The following is a 19726-nucleotide window of genomic DNA, read 5'->3' as shown; positions in this document are numbered from 1 at the left end:
TAACCGCCAACCATGTCTTGCCTAGTTAACCCTTCTTCCCTGGACAGTAGATATTTTGTTCAAGTGGCCCCCTTCTACCTGAAAGGGCTGTGAAGTTAGAGGCTTCGTTTACCGACTCCACCACCCTCCATGCTGGCCATGTAGTTCCAAACGGCGTTGACAAACCTTTCTGCCTCCATCGCTCACATAGAAATAAGTGAAACGCCGGTAACACCTAGAAATGAAGAACACAGGAACAGACCATCCTTCTGCCATACTAATGTATTCCATCTTTCAAAAAGAAAGATATGATTTTAATATTACTTAACAATATGTTAAAAAAGTAGCCACTTGGGCGTCAGTGTTAATACAATTATACACTCTATAACAGATTGATAGTGTGAGTTTTTTTTTCTTCTTTTTTTCGTTTTTCTTCTCCTGTTATCCTCATTCTGCAAGTCTTCTTTACACAAGCCGGCTACGAGTTTAGGGGGGGAAAAAAAAAATCCAAAAGAAAAAAAAAAAAAAAACACAGACAAGCGTATCTTGTACACCTTTTCAACAGTAGATTGTATGTGAGCGGAGAAACGTCCATTCGTTTACGAGAATTTCCCCCCATGAGAATCAGAGCAGTGATGATTTCACGAGCGGGTATGAAGTCCTTTTGTGTTTTTTTGTTTTTCTCGCCAGTAGTCCGTGTGATAAAACGTAGCGCACTGCAGAAGTGACATGAGCCACTGTGGATGACGCAACTAGCTAGGCCTCAACTCAACCCAAGGAACCAGTCTTGAGCCTGACGCCAAGGCAATTTAGAAGAGAGCGTATTGCTACAACCAAAGTCTCACTCACAGACTACAAGCACACAAGCTAACAAATTCAGGTAGAAAGTGGCATATTCGTGTTTTTTTTTGTTTTTCAGATCAGCGAGAATGGTCAGGCCTGCGGGGGCTTCAGTGCAGATCCACACAGCACTGGGGACAAGGCAAGGCAGCACTGGCTTGGGGCCGGATTAAGCGGTCAGGACAGCAGGGCATAAACCAGTGGCATCGGTTCCTGCAGGGTGACCCCCTCCCTTCTTACACTTCTCCATAGTCAGTGTGCAGCATAGGTAGTCTTCTTCAGGCTGAAGTTGGACCAGTTGATTGACAACCTTTGTCTTGTCTGACGGGCGGAGTCTAAGCAGAACCTGCAAAAAAAAAAAAAAAAAAAGTCAGCTATTTACCATATGTATTAAAGGGGTTCACCAGGCACAAAAGGAGACAGTAAGAACCAATTTAGGAACTATTAAATGTATCGCAGTCTAAAGGCTGCTTTACACACAACGATATCGCTAGCGATCTCGTTAGCGATGTGACATGCCAGATCGTAGAGAAGATTTGCCGAGATCGCACATAGGTCGTTTTGTGACCGGAGCTACAAAAACGACCTAAGTGCGATCTCGGCAAATCGTATCTACGATCTGGCGTGTCACATCGCTAACGAGATCGCTAGCGATATTGTATGTAAAGCAGCCTTAACTCTCCTCTGACAGTTAAAGGGAACCGGTCATCAGAATTTTCGCTATTAAGGCTGCTTTCACACATCCGGTTTGTGCTGAGCGGCTCAAAAACCTATGCAACGGATGCGTCGAAAAAAACGGATCCGTTGCATAAGTTTTTCTATGCGGCCCATCCGTTTGACGGATGCAGCTTGATACAGCGCATGCGCAGTGCAAAAATAAACATATCCGGCCGCCGGATGCGGTTTTTGCCTCAGGACGACCCATCCGGCGTTCATAGGCTTGCATTGTAAATCGCGCTGCATCTGGTGCAATGCGGTTTTTTCGCCGCACAAAAAACCGTGACAGGCAACGTTCCATCTGGCCGGCGCATGGGCTAAATATGCCGCATCCGGCAAAAAACGGACGCAACGCAAGGCCATGCGGTACAATACAGCGCTAATGCAAGTCTATGCGGAAAAAAAACGCAACCTGCAGCAAAATAAAATGAGTTTTTTCTGCAAAGCGCCGTATTGTGCCGCTCAGCAAAAAACGGGTGTGTGAAAGCAGCCTTAACTAAAAGAATCCTCTTCTGCAGCTCCTGGGCTGCATTCTAGAAAGGTTCATTTTGCTACTGCCCCCCTTTCAGACCTAAATAACTTTATAAAATATTACCTTTTGCTATGGTAATGAGGTTTGTTGGCCCCGTGGGCGGGCTGAATTTCGTCAGTTATTCCCCCTCCTGCCGCTGTTCGCCGTCCCCCAGTGGTCATTTACATAGATGAGGCCGCCGCCCACATCTTCCGCAGTGCTCCGGAAGTCTCGCGCATGCGCAGGGGCACTATCGCAGGACTGAGCGCTGTTTTCAAATCGCGAGCGCCGGTGATGGTATTGCTAGGATGATGCTGGTTATGATATTCACAGTGCCGCTCATAATCTCGCGCCTGCGCAATAACCTCACCGGCGCTCTCGATTTGAAAACCGCGCTCAGTCCGCGATAGTGCCCCTGCGCATGCCCGAGACTTCAGGAGCACTGCGGAAGATATGGGCGGCGGCCTCATCTATGTAAATGACCACTGGAGGACGGCGAACAGCCGCAGGAGGGGGAGTAACGGACGAAATACAGACTGCCCCCGGGGCCAACAAACCTCATTACCATAGGAAAAGGTAAGATTTTATAAAGTTGTTATTTAGGTCTGAAAGGGGGGCCAGTAACAAGATGGACCTTTATAGAATGCAGCCCAGGAGCTGCAGAAAGGGATTCTTTTAGTTTAATAGCGAATATTCTGGTGACAGGTTCCCTTTAAAAGGGATTGTCCATTACAACCCATTCTAATTCCACTTGTGTCCACCCATTAAAATAAAGGATCCCGTACTCACCTCCTGTGTTGGTGCTGTTCCAGCACATCACACAAGCCCCGTGGTCAATCACCATTGACTTCTCTCACCACGCCTTAGGACCAAATGAGCAATCAACAGGAAGTGAGTGGCCTCCTAAGCATCACTTCCTGTTTATTAACACTCATTTGGTCAGAAGGAAGAGAGAACGAAGTTGGAGATGACTGGACACGGGGCTCAGGTGACATCACAATTTCATGTGAGCTCCGAACCGCAATTACCAACAGCGCTGGATCGGGAGGAGAGTACAGGGTCTTATTTTAACTGGGGGAAAAAAGTGGAATCGTTAGGGGATGTCCTAGTAGTGGACAACCTCTAAAGGAAATAAGGATCAGGCATAATGAGCTTCAACATGCCAGATCCTTTCTTGTGGTAAATAAGCAGGAGCTATCTGGCAAGGAGCCTTCCTCGTGCTCGAATTATGCCTCCAAGAAGTTTATGGGGGGAAAAAAAGCCACTGGGTCTTGCCAGTTGAGAGTTTGGTCCCCACACTGCTGTGAGTACTGATTGAATAGTCTATGGGACCCACCTCTGTGACAAGAGGAATAATATTGAGGAATATAACAGAGGAACATTTAAAACAACACAGACTAGCCGTCTTCACACATCCATGAAACACAATCAGAGTGTGGACTGCAATGTCCGGACCAGTCGCCTGACCTGAAAGCCTCATATATGCCTATGAGGCTGTTGACGGTTAGGAGACCCTCGAATGGACCAGACATCACAATCACTTTTCAGACCGTGTTTTATAGGTGCCTGAATTTGTCCTTTTGAGAAAAGGAGCTCTGGAACAGTTATGTAATGGGCAATAAATCTACATGTTAGGCCAGCTGATGGGTCCTCTAATGTAGGGTGGCACTGTGGCTCAGTGGTTAGCACTGCAGTCTTGCAGCGCTGGGGTCCTGGGTTCATATCCCACCAGGGACAACATCTGCAAGATGTTTGTATGTTCTCTCCGTGTTTGCATGGGTTTCATCTGGGTTTTCCGGTTTCCTCCCACACTCCAAAGACAGACTGATAGGGACTCTAGATTGTGAGCCCCAATGGGGACAGTGTTGCTGTTACATGTAAAGCGTTGCGGAATATGTTAGGGCTATAAAAAAAAAGAGAATTTTGTTTACTTACCGTAAATTCTTTTTCTTATAGTTCCGTATTGGGAGACCCAGACCATGGGTGTATAGCTTCTGCCTCCGGAGGACACACAAAGTACTACACTTAAAAGTGTAGCTCCTCCCTCTGAGCTTATACACCCCCTGACGAGCAGACTTAGCCAGTTTAGTGCAAAAGCTGAAGGAGAATAGCCACCCACAAGTAAAAACAGAGCAAGAACCGGAACAACCGGAGACTCTGTCAACAACAACAGCCGGTGAAAAACACGCGGAACAAGAAATTGCCAACAGGCAGCAGGGAGGGAGCTGGGTCTCCCAATACGTAACTATAAGAAAAAGAATTTACGGTAAGTAAACAAAATTCTCTTTCTTTATCGTTCCTATGGGAGACCCAGACCATGGGACGTCTCAAAGCAGTCCATGGGTGGGAAATAAACATAAAAACTAAGAAGTAGGCAGAACCTAACTTCACAAATGGGCGACAGCCGCCTGAAGGATGCGTCTGCCCAAGCTCGCATCTGCCGAAGCATGAGCATGCACTTGGTAGTGCTTTGAAAAGGTATGCAGGCTAGTCCAAGTGGCAGCCTGACAGACTTGTTGAGCCGTAGCCTGGTGGCTGAAAGCCCAAGAGGCACCGACAGCTCTGGTCGAGTGTGCTTTGATCCCCGGCGGGGGAGGCATTTGAGAACACTGGTAGGCGTCCGAAATGGTCGACCTAATCCAACGGGCTAAGGTCGGCTTAGAAGCAGAGAGGCCCTTGCGCCGACCTGTGGTTAGCACAAAAAGAGAAGTACACCGCCTAAGAGCAGCGGTGCGAGACAGATAGATCCGGAGAGCACGCACCAGATCCAGAGTATGCAGCGCTTTTTCAAAGCGATGAACAGGAGCCGGACAAAAGGAAGGTAGGGTAATGTCCTGGTTAAGGTGGAAAGGAGAGACCACCTTAGGAAGAAAGTCCGGAGTCGGACGGAGAACCACCTTGTCTTGATGAAAAACCAAAAAAGGTGACTCCGAAGAGAGCGCAGCCAAATCGGAGACTCTCCTGTGGGAAGTTATGGCCACTAACTAGAAAGACCACTTTCTGTGAAAGACGAAACAAAGAAACCTCCCTAAGAGGCTCAAAGGGGGGTTTCTGCAAAACCGTGAGAACCAAATTGAGGTCCCAGGGATCCAAGGGCCGCCGGTAAGGCGGAATGATGTGAGACGCGCCCTGCATGAAGGTGCGGACCTGAGCCAGCCGGGCGAGACGCCGCTGGAACAGCACTGACAGAGCTGAGACTTGTCCCTTGAGAGAGTTGAGGGACAGTCCCAGCTGCAGACCGGACTGTAGAAAGGACAGAAGGGTCGGCAAGGAGAATGGCCAAGGAGGATGGCCGGAAGAGCGACACCAGGACAGGAAAATTTTCCAAGTCCTGTGATAGATCTTGGCGGAGGAAGACTTACGGGCCCGAGTCATAGTGGAGATGACTTCAGGAGGGATACCAGAAGCCGTTAAGATCCAGGACTCAAGAGCCACGCCGTCAATCTGAGAGCCGCAGAATTCAGGCGGAAAAACGGACCTTGTGAGAGAAGGTCTGGACGGTCCGGGAGATACCACGGCACCTCTACGGACAGATGGAGCAGGTCTGGGTACCAAGCTCGCCTGGGCCAGTCCGGAGCAATGAGGATGACTCGACGGCCCTCCATTCTGATCTTGCGCAGGACTCTGGGCAAGAGAGCTAGAAGGGGAAACACGTAGGACAGACGAAACTGGGACCAGTCTTGAACCAGAGCGTCCGCGGCGAATGCCTGAGGATCGTGGGAGCGAGCCACGTAAACGTGAACTTTGTTGTTGTGACGGGATGCCATTAGGTCCACGTCCGGAGTGCCCCATTTGCGGCAGATTGACTGAAAAACTGCCGGGTGCAGGGACCACTTGCCACTGTCCACGGTTTGACGGCTGAGATAATCTGCCTCCCAGTTTTCCACGCCTGGGATGTGGACTGCGGATATGGTGGACTTGGAGTCCTCCGTCCATTGAAGGACGCGTTGTACCTCCAACATTGCCAGGCGGCTGCGTGTCCCGCCTTGGTGATTGATGTAGGCAACCGCTGTCGCGTTGTCTGACTGGACTCGGATGTGCCTGCCCGCCAGCAGATGGTGAAAAGCTAGGAGAGCCAGGAGCACGGCTCTGGTTTCCAGCACATTGATCGAAAGGGCTGACTTGGACGGAGTCCAAGTGCCCTGCGCTCTGTGGTGGAGACATACCGCTCCCCAGCCGGATAGACTGGCATCCGTGGTGAGGATCACCCAGGACGGGGCCAGAAAGGAGCGCCCCTGGGACAGAGAGGGGCCGAAACCACCACTGAAGAGAGCTCCTGGTCTGTGGCGGCAGAGCCACTAACCTGTGCAAGGAGGAAGGCCGCTTGTCCCAACAGCGGAGAATGTCCAGCTGCAGGGGACGCAGATGAAACTGGGCAAAGGGAACAGCCTCCATTGACGCCATTTGACCCAGCACCTGCATCAGGCGCCTGAGGGAATAACGGCGGGGCCTCAGCAGAGAGCGCACCGCCAGTTGGAGGGACTGCTGTTTGACTAAGGGCAACTTCACAAGTGCCGGCAAAGTCTCGAACTGCATCCTTAGGTACGTGAGACTCTGGGTCAGAGTCAGAGTGGATTTGGGAAGATTGACAAGCCACCCGAATTGGGCTAGAGTGGCGAGAGTGAGCGAGACACTCCGCTGACAGTCCACGCTGGATGAAGCCTTGACTAGAAGGTCGTCCAGGTAAGGGATCACTGCCAACCCCTGTAGGTGCAGGACCGCAATCACTGCTGCCATGACCTTGGTGAATACCCGAGGAGCTGTGGCCAACCCGAAGGGGAGAGCCACGAATTGGAAATGTTCCTCTCCGATTGCAAAACGTAGCCAACGCTGGTGTGAAACTGCAATTGGCACATGCAGATAGGCATCTCTGATGTCGATGGATGCCAGGAAATCCCCTTGGGTCATTGAGGCAATGACTGATCGCAGAGACTCCATGCGAAAATGCCGCACCTGAACATGCTTGTTGAGAAGCTTGAGATCCAGGATGGGCCGGAAGGAACCGTCCTTTTTGGGGACTAGGAAGAGATTTGAGTAGAAACCTCTGAACCGTTCCCGGGCGGGAACCGGTACAATTACTCCGTTGGCCTGCAAGGATGCCACGGCCTGTGAGAAGGCGGCGGCCTTGGAGCAGGGGGGAGTTGAGAGAAAAAATCTGTTTGGCGGGCTGAAAGAGAATTCTATCCTGTAGCCGTGGGAGATGATATCCCTCACCCACTGATCGGAGACGTGTTGAAACCACGCGTCGCCAAAGTGGGAGAGCCTGCCACCGACTAAGGACGTTGCTGGCGCGGACAGATAGTCACGAGGAGGCTGCCTTAGCGGCAGCACCTCCTGCGGTCTTTTGTGGACGCGCTTTTGGGCGCCAGTTGGATTTCTGGTCCTTGGCTGAGTTAGTGGACGAAGCCGAGGGCTTAGAGGAGGACCAGTTGGAGGAACGAAAGGAACAAAACCTCGACTGATTCCTGCCCTGTACAGGTTTCCTGGTTTTGGTTTGTGGCATGGAAGTACTCTTCCCGCCAGTAGCTTCCTTAATAATTTCATCCAGCTGTTCACCGAACAGCCGGGATCCAGCAAAAGGGAGCCCAGCAAGGTACTTCTTTGAAGAAGCATCTGCCTTCCACTCTCGAAGCCACAAGATCCTGCGGATAACGAGGGAATTAGCCGAAGCCACCGCAGTGCGGTGAGAAGCCTTCAGCATGGCAGACATGGCATAAGATGAAAAAGCTGAAGCTTGGGAAGTTAAGGTAACCATTTCAGGCATAGATTCCCTGGCGAGGGAATGCATCCCCTCTGAGAAGCAGAGATGGCTTTGAGAGCCCACACTGCTGCAAAAGTCGGGGAGAACGAGACCCCGCCGCTTCATATACGGATTTGGCCAGAAGGTCAATCTGGCGGTCAGTGGAATCCTTAAGGGAGGTGCCATCAGCCACCGACAACGGTCCGGGCTGAGAGTCTAGACACCGGGGGGTCTATCTTTGGTGAATGAGCCCACTCCTTGACCACCTCAGGTGGAAAGGGAAAGCGGTCATCAGAACCACGCTTTGGGAAGCGTTTGTCAGGACAGGCCCTGGGCTTGGTCACAGCGGCCTGAAAACTGGAGTGGTTAAAGAACACATTCTTTACTCTCTTAGGCGAGGTAAACTGGTGCTTTTCTGCCAGAGAGGGTTGCTCCTCTGATACTGGCGGATTGAGATCCAGTACAGAATTAATGGACGCAATCAAATCACTAACATCTGAGTCACTTTCGGACAGATCAATGGGGTACATGGAGTTAACCTCCGAGCCTCCCGTAAAGGCATCCTCCTCGTCCTGCGAGTCAGCTCCTGAATCAGAGCCGCGGGACGAGGAAGGAGAGGGAACCCTGCGTCTCTTCTTAGGAGGACGGGGTCTGGGACCAGATGAATCCTCTGTGAGCTCCGGTCCTGAGAGACCCCCTAACAGCAGAGGCACCCTGTGAAAGGGGCTGATGCATGTTCAGCAAAGTCCTGGACAGAAGTCCCATGGAGTCAGCAAAAGACTGGGAGATAGACCTAGAAAAGGATTCTACCCAAGCCGGGGGTTCAGCCACAGGAGCAGCCTGAGAGACCCCTGGGGGTGCGATTTCAGGCTGAGGCACCGCCAGGTTAGAGCAGGCATCACAATGTGGGAAGATGCTCGATTCAGGCAGCAGGAGCTTACATGCAGTGCATACTGAATAAAGCTTTGGAGCCTTGCTCCTCGTGTGAGACATGCTGCTGGAGTGGGGGCTCTGCCAGAGAATGAACCCCAGAGAGTATGATCAGAGGTCCACAACCGGAGACCGGTTGTGGCTTACCAGACCGCTGGAGCGGTGTTGTGTGCCCTCCAGATCCCGAAGCCCGGACCCCCAAGCACAGCAACTCAGCAGAGATGCTGCAGACTAGCGCTGAAATGAGAGAGAACGCTGAGAAAATGGCCGCCGGAGCGAAGAGAGGGGGCGGGACTTGCTTGAGGAGCGGGATCTGGAGGGCCATAGAGACCTACAGGGGAGGGGACACACACTGCAGTGGGGAGTGTCCCTCCCCTGTGCAGAACGGCCGCCGGGCGGAGCCGAGCCTATCCCTCTGCATGAGTGACATGCGAGGGCAGTGAAAACTAGGCCTCCGGCGAAGCCGGGGCCTAAATTTGAGCGGCGCGGCCAGCGCGCAGGCACCATCGGCGCGGTTCTCAGGCGACAGCCAGAGAACCCGCCGGAAATGTCAGAAAACACAATCAGCACACTCTCCCACAACAATAAAGTACAGGGACCCCCAATATATAAACGTCTCAGGTACTTAGCTTGCTGAGACGCAGGGTTCCAAGTCCCTGGGGATGAGTGCTCCGGTCCAGCAGGGTCCTGAAGGGCTGCGGATGGAGACCGGTCTCCTGCCAAGCATGGAGACCGTGCTGGCTCCCACTTCAAGCCAGAGCCCAGGAGGGATGGTGAAGGAGCGCGGCATGTAAGGCTCCAGCCTTGGAATCAACCTTAACAACACCGCCGACACAGTGGGGTGAGAAGGGACATGCCGGGAGTCCAGACATGGACCCGCTTTTCTTCAAACTCTTTCCAAAAATCAAACAAATCAGATGAGAATGCATGTGTGGATGTATGCCTCCTGAACACAAAGCGATAAACTGGCTAAGTCTGCTAGTCAGGGGGTGTATAAGCTCAGAGGGAGGAGCTACACTTTTTAGTGTAGTACTTTGTGTGTCCTCCGGAGGCAGAAGCTAAACACCCATGGTCTGGGTCTCCCATAGGAACGATAAAGAAAAAATTATTGGCTCTCCCAATGTTTTTATTTCTTTCTTTATGAATGACGGGCTTACGAATATTATTGTCTCAAACACTTATTACCTATCAAAGAAGGGAATTTTGTTACTTACCGTAAATTCCTTTTCTTCTAGCTCTTATTGGGAGACCCAGACGATTGGGGTATAGCTACTGCCCTCTGGAGGCCACACAAAGCACTACATTAAAAGTGCAAGGCCCCTCCCCCTCTGGCTATACCCCCCCCGTGGTATCACGGGTTCTCCAGTTTTAGTGCCAAAGCAAGAAGGAGGAAGCCAATAACTGGTTTAAACAAATTAACTCCGAATAACATCGGAGAACTGAAAAACCGTTCAACATGAACAACATGTGTACCCGCAAACAACAAAAAAAACATCCCGAAGGACAACAGGGCGGGTGCTGGGTCTCCCAATAAGAGCTAGAAGAAAAGGAATTTACGGTAAGTAACAAAATTCCCTTCTTCTTCAGCGCTCTATTGGGAGACCCAGACGATTGGGACGTCCAAAAGCTGTCCCTGGGTGGGTAAAGAAATACCTCATGTTAGAGCTGCAAAACAGCCCTCCCCTACGGGGGTGTCACTGCCGCCTGCAGGACTCTTCTACCTAAGCTGGCATCCGCCGAAGCATAGGTATGCACCTGATAATGCTTGGTGAAAGTGTGCAGACTGGACCAGGTAGCTGCCTGGCACACCTGTTGAGCCGAAGCCTGGTGACGTAATGCCCAGGACGCACCCACGGCTCTGGTTGAGTGGGCTTTTAGCCCTGAAGGAACCGGAAGCCCCGCAGAACGGTAGGCCTCTAGAATTGGTTCTTTGATCCATCGAGCCAGGGTGGCTTTAGAAGCCTGCAACCCCTTGCGCGGACCAGCGACAAGGACGAAAAATGCATCGGCACGGCGTATGGGCGCCGTGCGGGAAATGCAGATTCTGAGTGCTCTCACCAGATCTAGCAAACGTAAGTCCTTTTCATACCGGTGAACCGGATGAGGACAAAACGAAGGCAAGGAAATATCCTGATTAAGATGAAAAGAGGATACGACCTTAGGGAGAAACTCCGGAATGGGGCGCAGCACTACCTTGTCCTGGTGGAACACCAGGAAGGGAGCCTTGGATGACAGAGCTGCCAGCTCAGACACTCGCCGAAGCGATGTGATCGCAACAAGAAACGCCACTTTCTGCGACAGCCGAGAAAAGGAAACTTCCTTCAGAGGCTCGAAGGGCGGCTTCTGGAGAGCAACTAATACCCTGTTCAGATCCCATGGATCTAACGGCCGCTTGTACGGGGGCACAATATGACAGACCCCCTGCAGGAACGTGCGCACCTTAGACAGACGTGCTAGACGCTTCTGAAAAAACACGGATAGTGCCGAAACTTGCCCTTTAAGGGAGCTGAGCGACAAGCCCTTTTCTAACCCCGATTGCAGGAAGGAAAGAAACTTGGGTAATGCAAATGGCCAGGGAGACACTCCCTGAGCCGAGCACCAGGATAAGAAAATCTTCCACGTTCTGTGGTAGATCTTAGCAGAATTCGACTTTCTAGCTTGTCTCATTGTGGCAACGACTCCTTGAGATAATCCTGCAGATGCTAGGATCCAGGACTCAATGGCCACACAGTCAGGTTCAGGGCCGCAGAATTCTGATGGAAAAACGGCCCTTGGGACAGTAAATCTGGTCGGTCTGGCAGTGACCACGGTCGACCGATCGTGAGATGCCACAGATCCGGATACCACGACCTCCTCGGCCAGTTTGGAGCGACGAGTATGATGCGGCTGCACTCGGATCTGATCTTGCGTAGCACTCTGGGCAAGAGCGCCAGAGGCGGAAACACGTAAGGGAGCTGAAACTGCGACCAATCTTGAACCAAGGCGTCTGCCGCCAGAGCTCTTTGATCGCGCGACCTCGCCATGAATGCCGGGACCTTGTTGTTGTGCCGGGATGCCATTAGGTCGACGTCCGGCACTCCCCAGCGGCGACAGATTTCCTGAAACACGTCCGGGTGAAGGGACCATTCCCCTGCGTCCATGCCCTGGCGACTGAGGAAGTCTGCTTCCCAGTTTTCTACGCCTGGGATGTGAACCGCGGATATGGTGGATGCTCTGTCCTCCACCCACATTAGAATGCGCCGGACTTCTTGGAAGGCTTGCCGACTGCGCGTCCCTCCCTGGTGGTTGATGTATGCCACCGCTGTGGAGTTGTCCGATTGGATTCGGATCTGCTTTCCTTCCAGCCACTGCTGGAAGGCTAGTAGGGCAAGATACACTGCTCTGATCTCCAGAACATTGATCTGAAGGGTGGACTCCTGCGGAGTCCACGTCCCCTGAGCCCTGTGGTGGAGAAACACTGCTCCCCACCCTGACAGACTCGCGTCTGTCGTGACTACTGCCCAGGATGGGGGCAGGAAGGATCTTCCCTGAGATAATGAGGTGGGAAGGAGCCACCATTGTAGAGAGTCCTTGGCCGTCTGGGAAAGCGAGACTTTCCTGTCCAGGGACGTTGACTTCCCGTCCCATTGGCGGAGAATGTCCCATTGAAGTGGGCGCAGATGAAACTGCGCAAAGGGAACTGCTTCCATGGCTGCCACCATCTTCCCTAGGAAATGCATGAGGCGCCGCAAGGGATGCAACTGGCCCTGCAGGAGAGATTGCACCCCTGTCTGTAGTGACCGCTGCTTGTTCAGCGGAAGCTTCACTATCGCTGCTAGAGTATGAAACTCCATGCCAAGATACGTTAGTGACTGAGTCGGTGATAGGATCGACTTTGGAAAGTTGATGATCCATCCGAAAGACTGTAGAGTCTCCAGCGTAGCATTCAGGCTGTGCTGACATGCCTCCTGAGAGGGAGCTTTGACCAATAAATCGTCTAGGTAAGGGATCACCGAGTGTCCCTGAGAGTGCAAGACTGCTACCACCGCCGCCATGACCTTGGTGAAAACCCGTGGGGCTGTCGCCAGACCAAATGGAAGAGCTACGAACTGAAAATGGTCGTCTCCTATCACAAAACGTAGAAAACGTTGATGTTCTGTAGCAATTGGCACGTGGAGATAAGCATCTTTGATGTCTATTGAGGCAAGGAAGTCTCCTCTGGACATTGAGGCAATGACAGAGCGGAGGGTTTCCATCCGGAACCTCCTGGCGTGCACATGTTTGTTGAGCCGTTTTAGGTCCAGAACAGGACGGAACGAGCCGTCCTTTTTTGGAACCACAAAGAGATTGGAGTAAAACCCTTGCCCTTGTTCCTGAGGAGGGACTGGGATCACCACTCCTTCCGCTTTTAGGGAGTCCACCGCCTGCAGCAGAGCATCTGCTCGGTCTGGATGTGGGGAGGTTCTGAAGAACCGAGCTGGAGGACGAGAATTGAACTCGATTCTGTACCCGCGAGACAAAATGTCCGTCACCCACCGGTCTTTGACCTGTGACATCCAAATGCCGGAAAAGCGGGAGAGCCTGCCCCCGACCGGCGATGCGGAGGGAAGGGGCTGGAAGTCATGAGGTAGCCGCTTTGGAAGCGGTACCTCCATTTGCTTTCTTGGGGCGCGTGTGAGTCCGCCACGAATCTGAGTTTCTTTGCGTCCTCTGAGTCCCTTTGGACGAGGTAAATGGTGTCTTGCCCGAACCTCGAAAGGACTGAAACCTCTGCTGCCACTTTTTCTGCTGAGGTTTGGTTGTTCTGGGTTGTGGTAAAGAGGAGTCTTTACCCTTGGACTGCTTAATGATGTCAGCCAATGGCTCGCCAAACAGTCTATCTCTAGACAAAGGCAAACTGGTTAAACATTTTTTGGAACCAGCATCTGCTTTCCAGTCCTTTAACCACAAGGCTCTGCGCAAAACTACCGAATTGGCGGACGCCATTGAGGTGCGACTGGTAGATTCTAGGACCGCATTGATAGCGTAAGACGCAAACGCCGACATCTGCGTGGTAAGGTGCGCCACTTGCGGCACTGCTGGATGCATGATAGCATCCACTTTTGCTAAGCCAGCTGAAATAGCCTGGAGTGCCCATACGGCTGCGAATGCCGGAGCAAACGACGCGCCGATAGCTTCATAGACAGATTTTAACCAAAGGTCCATCTGTCTGTCATTGGCATCTTTAAGTGAAGCGCCATCCTCCACTGCAACTATGGATCTAGCTGCAAGTTTGGAAATCGGGGGGTCTACCTTTGGACACTGTGTCCAGCGCTTGACCACCTCAGGGGGGAAAGGGAAACGCGTATCTTTAGATCGTTTAGAGAAACGTCTTTCTGGGTGAGCGTCGTGCTTCTGGATTGATTCTCTGAAGTCAGAGTGATCTAACAAGGCACTCAATTTACGCTTGGGATAAAGGAAACGAAACTTCTCCTGCTCCGCAGCCGCCTCTTCTGCTGAAGGGGCTGGGGGAGAAATATCCAACAGCCTATTGATGGCTGAGATAAGGTCGTTTACCATGGCATCCCCATCAGGGGTATCCAGGTTGAGAGGGGTTCCAGGAGTGGATTCCTGATCACTCTCATCAGACACATCACAGGGAGACTGATTGCGCTGAGACCCTGAGCAGTGTGATGACGTCGAGGGTCTTTCCCAGCGAGCTCGCTTAGGGTGGCTGGGGCTATCATCTGAGTCATAATCCTCGGCCTGTGAAGCCGGGGACCCCCCTGTGGGCTGGATACATTCCAAGTGAGGGGGACCTGAGGACAGAGGCCTCGCCGTGCCCAAAGACTGAGCCCCATGCATAGATTGCAGGGTTTCAAGGATTTTTGCCATAGCCACAGACATATTATCAGCAAAAACTGCAAAGTCTGTCCCTGTCACCGGGGCAGAACCTACAAGCGTCTCAGCCTGGGTCACTACCTCTCCTGACTCCGGCTGGCGAAGCAGCACCGGGTCGGAGCATTGCACACAATGGGGGTCATCGGAGCCTGCTGGTAGATTAGCCCCACATGCAGCACACGCAGTATACACAGCCCTTTTTGCCTTGGCAGCCTTGCGTTTTGAGGATGACATGTTGCTGCTTCCACAGAGCGATCTGGGATATGCAGCCAGAAGCGACCTCACAGTGCAAGAAATACAATCTTTCTATATCTTACACAGTCCACCGATACACCGTGAGGCACTAGAGGGACCAGCACAGAAAAATCGCTTACCGCCCGCTTAAAAAAGCGGGTGTGTGATCGCCAGATAGCCCCTAGTCCAGGTCTCCCAGAGCCTTGCGTCCTTCCTCCAGCCAGACATGCATGTAATGGCTGCCGGCGTCCTGAGAGAGAAGGGGGGCGGGCCCTGGGCGTTCCTGACCAAGAGCGGGAAGCCTGCTTCCCTCTGTGCTTAGTATGAGGGCTGGAGCATGTAAATCAGGCTCCAGCCCTCGTCGCTGCTAGCGAACAGCGTCTCTCCCCTACCCTGAATGACAGGGTGGGGGCGGGAACGAATCGGAGCTGCCGGCGTCCTAGGCCCAAAAAGCCGGGGACTAAATTTATAACCGCCGCCGCCGTAAAAGCGCGGACGGCGGATCCCCGGCGCACCCCAAGTCACGGCAGCGCCGCCCGGTCCAGAGGGGGTCGGCGCTGCGTTCCCATACACAAAAAGTCCCCCAGTAATCTGTAGGGACACCAACTCCACGTTGCGGTCCCCGGCGCACTACAACACCCAGCCAGCCCGGAGTGTGTCTGTGCCTGCCGGGGACACAGAGTACCTGTATGATGCAGGGCCTGTCCCTGATCGTACTCCTGCTCCGTATCCATCAGGTTCTAATGGGTCTGTGGATGGAGCCCGGCGTCAGAGCTGAGAGGCCGGCAGGATCCCACTTCCACAGAGCCCTACCAGGGGATGTGGAAGGAAAACAGCATGTCAGGCTCCAGCCCTGTACCAGCAATAGGTACCTCAACCTTACAACACCATCCAGGGGTGAGAAGGGAGCATGCTGGGGACACTATATGTGTCCTCTTTTCTTCCATCCGAAATAGTCAGCAGCTACTGCTGACTAAAATCTGTGGAGCTATGCATGGAATGTCTGACCTCCTTCGCACACAAAGCTAAAACTGGAGAACCCGTGATACCACGGGGGGGGGTATAGCCAGAGGGGGAGGGGCCTTGCACTTTTAATGTAGTGCTTTGTGTGGCCTCCAGAGGGCAGTAGCTATACCCCAATCGTCTGGGTCTCCCAATAGAGCGCTGAAGAAAGGATACACTATAAATGTGTCCCAACAATAGGTGGCTGCACATTCCCGGCTCTGTTCATTCATTTGTATGGGAGCTCCAACCCTCTCTCCAGAGCTACCACCAAGCGTTATGGCAGCGTTCACTGGGTAAATTAGGCTGATTTCTATTCTGTAGATATTCTACAACCTTTTACAAAACCCAGCAACATCAAACTTCCAGCAATATCCTGCAAGTGCGAGTTGCCAGAACGTGGCTTGTAATGAAAACCAAAATCCTGCAGTGCCCACAATAAAAAAAAAAAAAAAAAAAAAAGATCACTCAGTCCTCTGCACTCATGTATGAAGTGTCCTCCAAGATGAGGAACGTTCCTTACCTTTTGAAATATTCCACTTCTCTTTCTGTCTCGTCCATTTCAACACTGTCAAGATCAATGTCTTTTGGAAGAAAAACATCATCTAGAAGAAAATACAGAAATGACGTATGAATGAATTCACAGGCTTACACGTCGTCAAATATACGTTTCACGGTACGTGGCTTTCAACGTTGCGCTCACAGATCAAAGACTAAGGTTTAATAGCACAGGATTGCTTTATACTTTCCAAACTGGCACTGTGGTGTTATATCCAGTCCATAAATACCGGGGAATTAAACCACAGTCGTATTAGGGCAGGTCCGGCAGAATGAGAGACAGTCCTTGTATAGTTAGGTGACACCAAAACTGATCATCAGAGAAAATAAAAAAAAAAGGATTGGGCATTAAAAGGTGTTGTCTTACGCTCTTAAAATGATTACAATTGCCTATGTTGCATAAGTAAGGGAGTTCCACAGGCATCATTGAGTCAGGGCACATTCTACAGGCCACCGGTTGCCACCAATATAGCCTTGTCCTACCGGAAGGGGAGTGTAGTCTACAGCACACCTCCCTTCCAGGCAACACAGATCTCTTCTGAGGAGGCCGCTATCTTTTAGGGGCAAGCTCTGCCTTCTGGTACCCTGCTCTCCAATCAGCAGCTCTGTGTGCCATACTGTCAAGCAGAGGAGTGCTACAGATCACTATTGAGAATCTTAACTTGACTGTTTAAATCTAACCTCCCCTCCTCCCTGTCATATCCCTCTCACCTGCCGGCGCCTTTAACTATTACCAACGGCGCCATCTTGTGATCGCAACTTCTGACTATTCAAAAGTCAGAACTTACGTCACAAGCTCCTATTGCATTTCTATGAGAGCCAGGATGAAGTGCTCATAGACTTGTATCGAGTTGTGACCTCCGGTTAGCTCTATGAAAAACACAGAAGCTGCCGGCAGGTCACAAGCTAGAGAGGATTGCCAGAAGCTATGGAGATAGAAGATGAAGCTGCCAGAGGGAGAGTATAAAATGAGACGGGACTTGGATTAGAAGCAAAATTCCAGGATTTTATACCATCCCTGGAGTGATTTTTAATTAAAAAATAGAAGGATTTTTGTGTACTCACCGTAAAATCTCTCTCTCTGAGTCTTCATTGGGGGACACGGGACCATAGGGTTGCCCAGTCAGAATCCAGTCAGACAACGCCACGGCGGTGGCGTACATCACCTCATTGCCATGACACTCCTTGTGCCTCCCTGGTGGTTGATGTACGCCACCGCCGTGGCGTTGTCCGACTGGATCTTGACTGGGCAACCCTATGGACCTGTGTCCCACAGTGAAACGAAAGAGAAAGAAGGGAATTTTGTTACTTACCGTAAATTCCTTTTCTTCTAGCTCCAATTGGGAGACCCAGACGATTGGGTGTATAGCTACTGCCTCCAGAGGCCACACAAAGTATTACACTAAAAAGTGTAAGGCCCCTCCCCTTCTGCATATACACCCCCCGTGGATCACGGGCTGCTTCAGTTTTAGTGCAAAAGCAAGAAGGAGGAAAGCCAATAACTGGTTAAACAATTCAATCCGAAGGAACATCGGAGAACTGAAACCATTCAACATGAACATGTGTACCCGAACAACCAAAAAATCCCGAAGGAACAGGGGCGGGTGCTGGGTCTCCCAATTGGAGCTAGAAGAAAAGGAATTTACGGTAAGTAACAAAATTCCCTTCTTCTTCGGCGCTCCATTGGGAGACCCAGACGATTGGGACGTCCAAAAGCAGTCCCTGGGTGGGTAAATTAATACCTCAAGTTTGGACTGTAAAAACAGCCCTTCCCTACATGGAGGCAACCGCCGCCTGCAGGACTCTTCTACTTAGGCTGGCATCCGCCTAAGCGTAGGCATGCACCTGATAACGCTTGGTGAAGGTGTGCAGACTCGCCCAGGTAGCCGCCTGGCACACCTGCTGAGCCGTAGCCTGGTGCCGTAATGTCCAGGACGCACCCACGGCTCTGGTAGAATGGGCCTTCAGCCCTGATGGAACCGTAAGCCCAGCAGAACGGTAGGCTTCAAGAATTGGTTCCTTGATCCATCGAGCCAGGGTGGATTTGGAAGCCTGCGACCCTTTGCGCTGACCAGCGACAAGTACAAAGGGTGCATCCGAGCGGCGCAGGGGCGCCGTGCGGGAAATGTCGATTCTGAGCGCTCTCATCAGATCCAACAAATACAAATCCAATTCATATCGATGAACTGGATGAGGACAAAAGGAAGGTAAGGAAATATCCTGACTGAGATGAAAAGGGGGATATCACCTTAGGGAGAAACCCCGGAATCAGGCGCAGCACTACCTTGTCTTGGTGAAACACCAAGAAGGGAGCTTTGGATGACCGCGCTGCGAGCTCGGACACTCTCTGAAGAGACGTGACCGCTACCAAAAAGGCCACTTTCTGTGAAAGTCGAGAAAGTGAAACATCCCTCAGAGGCTCAAAGGGCGGCTCCTGGAGAGCAATTAGTACCCTGTTCAGATCCCATGGGTCTAACGGCCTCTTGTACGGAGGGACAATGTGACAAACCCCCTGCAGGAACGTGCGTACCTGAGGAAGTCGCCCTATGCGCTTCTGAAAGAATACAGACAGCGCTGGGACTCGTCCGTTAAGGGAGCCGAGCGACAAACCTTTTCCCAAACCAGATTGCAGGAAGGAAGGAAAAGTAGGCAATGCACATGTCCAGGGAGACACTCCCTGAGCAGAGCACTAAGATAAGAATATCTTCCACGTCTTGTGGTGGATCTCTGCAGACGTCGGCTTCCTAGCCCGTCTCATGGTGACAATGACGTCTTGAGATAATCCTGAAGACGCCAGGATCCAGGACTCAATGGCCACCAGTCAGGTTCAGGGCTGTAGAATTCAGATGGAAAAAACGGCCCTTGGGACAGTAAGTCTGGCCGGTCTGGTAGTGCCCACGGTTGGCCGACCGTGAGATGCCACAGATGCAGGTACCACGACCTCCTCGGCCAGTCTGGGGCGACGAGGATGGCGCGGCGGCAATCGGAGCTGATCTTGCGTAGCCCTCTGGGCAACAGTGTCAGAGGGGGAAACACATAGGGTAGCTGGAACTGCGACCAATCCTGAACTAAGGCGCCTGCCGCCAGAGCTCTTTGATCGTGAGACCGCGCCATGAAAATCGGGCCCTTGTTGTTGTGCCGAGACGCCATTAGGTCGACGTCCGGCCTCCCCCAGCGGCTACAGATTTCTTGAGACCCGTCCGGGTGCAGAGACCATTCCCCTGCGTCCATGCCCTGGCGACTGAGGAAGTCTGCTTCCCAGTTTTCTACGCCCGGGATGTGAACTGCGGATATGGTGTATGATCTGTCTTCCACCCACATCAGAATCCGCCGGACTTCCTGGGAGGCTTGCCGAC

General features: G+C 52.0%; 1 protein-coding gene across 2 annotated transcripts in view; it reads right to left on the bottom strand.

Annotated features, from left to right (window-relative positions):
* Positions 1-243: 243 nt before the first annotated feature.
* Positions 244-19726, bottom strand: part of FAM193A (family with sequence similarity 193 member A) — a 239018-nt gene continuing 219535 nt past the window's right edge. For both annotated transcript variants that reach the window (XM_075346817.1, XM_075346818.1), the window contains 2 exons: positions 16336-16417; positions 244-1165 (listed from right to left, as the gene is read on the bottom strand). In XM_075346817.1, coding sequence (XP_075202932.1) covers positions 1072-1165; positions 16336-16417 — 176 coding nt within the window. In that variant the 3' untranslated portion in view covers positions 244-1071. The remainder of the gene's footprint in view (positions 1166-16335; positions 16418-19726) is intronic.

Source organism: Anomaloglossus baeobatrachus, chromosome 1 (assembly GCF_048569485.1).
Source record: "Anomaloglossus baeobatrachus isolate aAnoBae1 chromosome 1, aAnoBae1.hap1, whole genome shotgun sequence".
NCBI lineage: Eukaryota > Metazoa > Chordata > Amphibia > Anura > Aromobatidae > Anomaloglossus > Anomaloglossus baeobatrachus.
The sequence above is the reverse complement of the archived record's forward strand: the minus strand, read 5'-3'. Positions and strand labels throughout refer to the sequence as shown.